Source organism: Periophthalmus magnuspinnatus, chromosome 15, assembly GCF_009829125.3.
Source record: "Periophthalmus magnuspinnatus isolate fPerMag1 chromosome 15, fPerMag1.2.pri, whole genome shotgun sequence".
Classification (NCBI taxonomy): Eukaryota; Metazoa; Chordata; class Actinopteri; order Gobiiformes; family Gobiidae; genus Periophthalmus; species Periophthalmus magnuspinnatus.
This window is the reverse complement of record NC_047140.1, coordinates 405862-412191: the sequence shown is the minus strand read 5'-3', so window position 1 is coordinate 412191 and position 6330 is coordinate 405862. Positions and strand designations below refer to the sequence as shown.

The following is a 6330-nucleotide window of genomic DNA, read 5'->3' as shown; positions in this document are numbered from 1 at the left end:
TTTATACTTTCAACTAAATATTCTATTATTATTATTAGTACTAGTAGTAGTAGTAGTAGCATTAGTAGCATTAGTAACAGTATTAGTAGTATTATTAAGATTTTGTGTTAATATTCTATTTTTCTTGACAATTTTGTGTGTACATGAGTGAGTTTCTGGTTTGATACATTTTTTACAGCCCTTTCAAAGTATTAAATCAAACTCCCAGCTTCCACACCAGTCACAGACTTTACAAGAAAGACTTTGCGCACCACTGGCACATCCATTTTCACAATGCTGTCTGTATAGCGACATGGTGCTAAAGCATAAAGAATAGTGCTGCTCATAAGTGGCTCTGTAAAGAAATGCTTATGACCTGTAACGAGGACGTGTTACATTCACCAACTGTCTGCCAGAACATAAACAGGTACCAGAGGTCATTGAAGGCCAATATCCCCAAACCACTCACCAAATCCATTCTCAGCAGTGGTCTGCAAAACTGTAAGTGCTACTGTACTGTAACCATGTAGCTCCTGTCCGTTGAGACAAAGGTGAAACAGAAAAACCTCTACATGTTGTTTAACACCTCCCATTAACCATTATGTGTCCACTACAAACAACAGCAACAAACAAAGCAAACAAAGCCTGTTATAAAATAACTTATCTCCTAATCACATTTGTGATGTCTTTTGTCCAAAAGGGATTTTCAAGGTTCATCTACTGTACACAAAAAGACAAAAAAATAATAACAGTAAAGAATCAACATGTACAGTGAAAATACACGATAGAATTGTTGCAACAACAATACTTACATTGAGAAAAAAGATAAACTGCAACTGGTCAAATAAGAAGGCTCTGACTGTGTGGAAGCAGATGCCATGTCAGGTGCTACAAAGATGATAGGCATAATCAAATCAGGGGAAACTCTACCTGAGAAGCTAAGTTGGGAAAAACAATAAAATAACAATAAAAGAGAGATTTTTAAAGTACAGAGCAGACAGACGCAAATTAACTTTTCTGATATTTTGGGGCCAACATGCATGTGTGGCAGATATCAGGTAAATGCCATTTATTGTTATTGTCCATAGAATACACTGCTATGCCTTAACAAAGTACATTAAGGTTGCACTGAACCAAAGCCCTGCTTCCCAACCAACCTCTCAGACAGCTGGGCAGCCACAGGTCGTGCAGCGCACTCTAGTGTTTGACAGAAGCTAATGCTGTATTTAAGTGTCTAAACAATGCTTTATGTATTTCAATTGGTTAAGTAAATTGTTTGACAAACAAAAATATTTACTTTATAGTTCAGTTGGAGTCATCACACCCTCTGATATGATTATGCTATGTTTTGCTTTACTATCAGACCTATGTTTTTATCACAACTTGAAAAGGTACTCCTTTTCTGCCCTTTTCCAGATGTGATGTTGCTTTGAAGCAGTAGGATGCCTACTGCTGACCAACTTGTTCAAAGCTGCATCCCTCATCCCAAGGTTGGAAAGTTGGTTTATGTTTGAGCATCATGCTTTGTTTAGCTGCATTTTAGCTTCCTGACACAGACCTACCAGAACTATTTAAAGTTCCATGTAGAATACTGTAAATCAGGTTCCAGATACGTTGTGGGAATCCAAACAATTTAATTTGCACTTGTGTATTTACAAAGACATTAAACAATCACATTAGGCTTGTGTGCAAAAATTCCCATTGTCCCACTGCTAAAATCACATAATGCTTCTGAAGAGGGCAAAAGAGTGGAACCGAGACAAAGGTTTGATAATAAGACAATCATATTTAACTATTGGCTTTGCTTGAGCTTTAAGGATCTATTTTGCTGAGGCAAAATTACACACCAATCTCAAGTGACATAAGCGGAGAGATTAGTCCAGTTTGTTACAATTTTCTGAGATGAGCTAATGGACTTTTTTGAGGAAAAAATACAATGAGCTTTCCATGGTTTTGAAAAATAACACCTACAGCTTAATCAAAAGTGATCAATAGTTTACATAATAGACCAGGGGTGTCAAACGCATTTTCACCGAGGGCCACATCAGCAAAATGGCTGTCCTCAAAGGGCCAGATGGAAAATAGATGTAACTACTTTTTAACTTGTTAATTAACTGTTTCTGTATTTATTACTTATTCAAGTTTCAAATATTGCATATTAATTTGCATAGATGTAAATAAAATGATGTGGAGGGCCACATTTGGCCCCTGGGCCTTGAGTTTGACATGTGTACTAGATTGTTACCATTTCTGATTGGAACATCAAGCATGTGATGCTATTGTTAACTTTGTGATGCTTTAGAGATCCCAATACCAAAAGCAATTTTCTGCAATTACAGTTTTGAACATTTTCTTGCCAAGAAGAAGGGTCTAAAGACAGAGGATGTTCTGGGGCAGTTATGCATTTGCTTGTTTTCTATGAATATTGGTTAAGCTGCTGGTCTGTTATTGATTTATGTGTGTTCCACTGTTTAATTTTCTAACTTTCTGTTGGTTAACTTAATGATCTTGCTGGAAATGTGATTTGGGGTTTTACAAAAACAAATTTAATTGAATTAGTAATCAAAATCATGGCCTAATAAAATCATACTATTTTTTTTCCAACCCCAGCATGCCAAGAGGCAGACTTACAATGCCTAACACGAAGAAGACATTGTAGTAATAGTGTACCTAAGTAAAACCTCAGAAAGATTCACATTTATTTTATTTTGGACATTTAAAATAATTGTAATACTCATTATAATGTTATCATTACACTGTATTGATGTTGCTTGTATTATCTGGCATGTGGCTGTCAGCAGGTGGTGAATGTATAGCGAGTCACATGGTGGTACAGTTCACCAGGGCGCAGCAGGCAGTTAGGGAATGAGGTCTGAAGACAGAGAAATGACAATGCATCACCAAAATCCTTGTCAGACAAAGAGCTTGTAAAAAACAAAAATCCTGATGATACTATAGAGGTATAATAAGCTTAACAAACAAAAACATATTGAAAATTCAGCATGAGTAGCGAATAATGCACTACTTCTTTATATTATTATTGAAAATGTATCACTTCTTTAACACTTAACTGCAGCCCAACTAACAATAGTCTGCACACTCCAGCTAGCACATTCCTGTCACCTTTACAAATATTAGCCAGTATTACAAGAGAAGAAAGTGGGGGTAGACTGAAACTGGTCACAGCTTAACAGAATGGTACCTGGTTGATAGCATCAGGCCAGTTTTGTGTCTCGAGACAAAAGGAGCAGTGTTTGCCATATGTGACCCCATCCTTCCCAATTATAGAGCCATCTAGATAGTTGGCGGTGTAAAACTGCAGGCCTGGTTGGCTGGTGAACACCTCCAGGACTCGGCCACTGGCTGGGTGACACACCCTGTGAAAAGCCAAGTGTTCAGTGGAGCAGTGGCGTGCACACACACAAGTGCAGAAAGACCTTACCTGGCAGCTGGTCTTTCTGCCCAGGGCTCATCATAGGAACACAGGCAGAAGTTATGGTCAAACCCAGGTCCTGGCAGCCTCTTCAGCCTAGGGCCAAGTAAAACTGGCCCCCTGAGGTCAAAGGGAGTCCCTTCAACAGCTCTGACCTCCCCTGGAGAAATAACAATATCACCATCAAAAGCTATAAACCTGCACAATAGCGATGCGCGGGCTATCTTAACTGATGCGGGGAAAATAAAGGTGTTTTATATGCCTAAAGTTACCTGTGGGGATGGAGTTGTTATCCACTGGCAGGTAGCACTCTGCACTGATGGACACTTCATGGTCGTAGACATTATCAGCATTCTGGACCAATATACATGCATACATAACACAAATACTAAAGCCTACATACATTTTTATGAAATTATGCTAACTAAAATTGAGGTCTAACTGGGTTAGCCTTCAAAATCACCTGTCCGGCCAGGTTAAAGTAGGAGTGGTTGGTGAGGTTGATCGGAGTGTTTTTTGTAGTCTTTGCTTGATACTCAGCAGTCAGTGTTTCCCCCTGAAAAAAAAGAAACAAAAACGTGTTTGATATGAACAATCACAAGTTGCAAGCCAAGATCCCACTTTGTGTCCCACCTGTGGACATGTATCTGTTTGGACTTACCCGTAGCAGGTATGTGAGTGTGACCTGCACCTCTCCAGGATAGCCCTGGTCTCCATCAGGGCTGGTGTGGCTCAGCTGCACCCCTCCTTCCACTGGTAAAGCCTTCCATACAGCCTGTTTGTACAAAGTGCTTAGAATCATATACATCAAAACACACATAAGAAATGAAAAATAATAACCATCTTGAAAAAATGACAATGAATAGGCATTCAGTTAACTATACGTCACATTTCATTCTTTGAATGTAGTGACCTTGTTGAACCCCACCAGCCCTCCATGAAGTGCATTTGGCCCATTGTTGATATCCAGTTGATATTCTTTGCCATCGAGTACAAAGCGTCCTTTAGTGATTCTATTGGCTACACGGCCGATCACAGCTCCAAAGTAACGCTTGTCTGACAGATATCCTGGGAAAAATGCACAGAGTAGGCTTCAAGGAGGTTACGTATAACAAATAAAGATATAAACAAGTATAATAAACATAACTGAACATAAAGTAGTTCACAGGTTGCTGTCAGTTACTAAATACTCCAAGTAATAGGATATTTTGTAGCACCACGCACAGAGTCCAGTAAATGATAAGTTATTGATGCTAAATGATCAGGCACTGAACACAGCACATAAATAATAATGGTTGTATGACTAGTATTTTACTGTATAAAATTGTGAAAAGTTTGTGTACATTTTATGGAACACACAGCAAAGTGGTAGTTGTTATGGTAGTTAGTGGACATCCAACAAAAAAACACTACAAAAAAGTGATAACAATGAGTGCATGGGCGAGGCATTGTCAGTGAACTAGGAACTTGCTTTGGCAGTAAGACAATGAATAATAAAATATTGACTATAATGAAAAAGTCATAAAAAACAAGGTATCAAACATATATCTAGACTTTGACTGAATATAATAGTATCTGGAATTATCCTAAAATGCTCATTGCTTCTCATTAGCTGAAATCTGTGGTACCTGAACTAAAATGTTCCCCAGTTTGTTTATGTGGCTGTGTGGCATTATCATCATCATCATCATCATCATCTCACCCTGAAGGTCAGAGTATCCCAGCACCACATCAGCCCACTGCTGGTCCCTCCCTCTGCACAGCACAGACTTGAGAGTAGCCCCCAGAGTGAGTATCTCTACCTTCACCTGAGCGGACTCCACACGCCACATATGCACAGTCTCCTGCCCCAGGGCCTTACCCCAAGGCTGCTGGGTTACAACTGTCACCATCTGTCAAGCAAAACGCATAACACATTAAACAAGCTTGATTTGGAGAAAGCAAGCTACTTCAATAAGCTACTTCCCTGGGGCAAGGGAACTGACCCCCTAAATTTATAATGTATAATCTGCTTCCTTGGAGTGACTCTGAATGGAGGAGGCTCAGGTACGTGACAAGCGTGATGTGCACACATGTATCCTGCGATATGACCTACGTAATGAACGTAATGGATTCTGGTTTTGGATTTTGAACCCGGAAGTTTGAAACGACTTTGCAGTTATTTTGGCCAAAATTGCGAATGTTAACTTCGAAAAGCGACGTTGAGAAAATGATTTTCTATGTGCAAGCTACTTTGTCCCTCTGTCTCTAAACCCTCTTAACACGGACGCTGCAATAAAAGTGTCACCTTTTGTTGATAACTGACTTTTATAGACAGTAGGCAAGTTGCTTTAAGTGAGAAGCCTCTCTTTCTTATTTCCTCTTCATCTTATTTTGTAGTTACTTATTGCAGTAGTTCTATTCCCCTTTCTTCAGAATCCTCCTATGAGCGCATGTCCAGCTGCGTGTCCACCTCTGCGGCTGAACGACAGGGGCTGACGCGACGCCGAGTTTGTCTTATTTTAAGAGATCCATGGGCTGATCCTCTTTCACCGTGCCTGTGCAAATGTTTCTACCGCTCCCTGTTGGAGTGGAAGAGGAAACGGTGCTGCGGCACTCATCATGGATGGTGAGACCAGTAGAAGTGTAATGGAGAGACCAGTTGAAGTGTCATGGAGAGACCAGTAGAAGTGTCATGGGGAGACCAGTAGAAGTGTCATGGGGAGACCGGTGGAAGTATAATGGGAAGACCAGTGGAAGTGTAATGGGAGACTGGTGGAAGTGACCAGTGGAAGTGTAATGGGGAGACCGGTGGAAGTGCAGACCAGAAGTGTAATGGGGAGACCGGTGGAAGTGTAAAAGGGGCATGTTGTCACTTAGGATAAGTTGTCACTGCAGTTTTTCAAAAACAAAAAAGTTAGATCACAAAAGTGAAATAG

General features: G+C 40.0%; 1 protein-coding gene across 4 annotated transcripts; it reads right to left on the bottom strand.

Annotated features, from left to right (window-relative positions):
• Positions 1-1006: 1006 nt before the first annotated feature.
• galm (galactose mutarotase) lies at positions 1007-5936 on the bottom strand. 4 transcript variants are annotated; one of them, XM_055227240.1, is made up of 9 exons: positions 5796-5936; positions 5115-5304; positions 4326-4480; positions 4074-4187; positions 3876-3968; positions 3685-3766; positions 3422-3572; positions 3182-3356; positions 1007-2851 (listed from the first exon to the last, which is right to left on the bottom strand). In XM_055227240.1, the coding sequence occupies exons 2-9, from the start codon at positions 5302-5304 to the stop codon at positions 2774-2776; spliced, it is 1038 nt and encodes a 345-aa protein (XP_055083215.1). In that variant the 5' UTR covers positions 5796-5936; the 3' UTR covers positions 1007-2773. The 4 variants fall into 4 exon arrangements, with proteins under 4 accessions (XP_055083215.1, XP_033835985.1, XP_055083214.1 ...); XM_033980094.2 differs by having other exon boundaries at positions 1588-2851; positions 5700-5926; XM_055227239.1 differs by having other exon boundaries at positions 2713-2851; positions 5115-5305; positions 5818-5893.
• Between the last annotated feature and the right edge of the window lie 394 nt (positions 5937-6330).

Coding starts and splice junctions, on each gene's coding strand:
- galm (XM_055227240.1), bottom strand. CDS start 5,304: ATGGTGACAGTTGTAACCCAGCAGCCTTGGGGTAAGGCCCTGGGGCAG. Junction 4,188..4,325: donor GGCTGGTGGGGTTCAACAAG/GTCACTACATTC, acceptor TTGTACAAACAG/GCTGTATGGAAGGCTTTACC. Junction 3,969..4,073: donor CACTCACATACCTGCTACGG/GTAAGTCCAAAC, acceptor CTTTTTTTTCAG/GGGGAAACACTGACTGCTGA.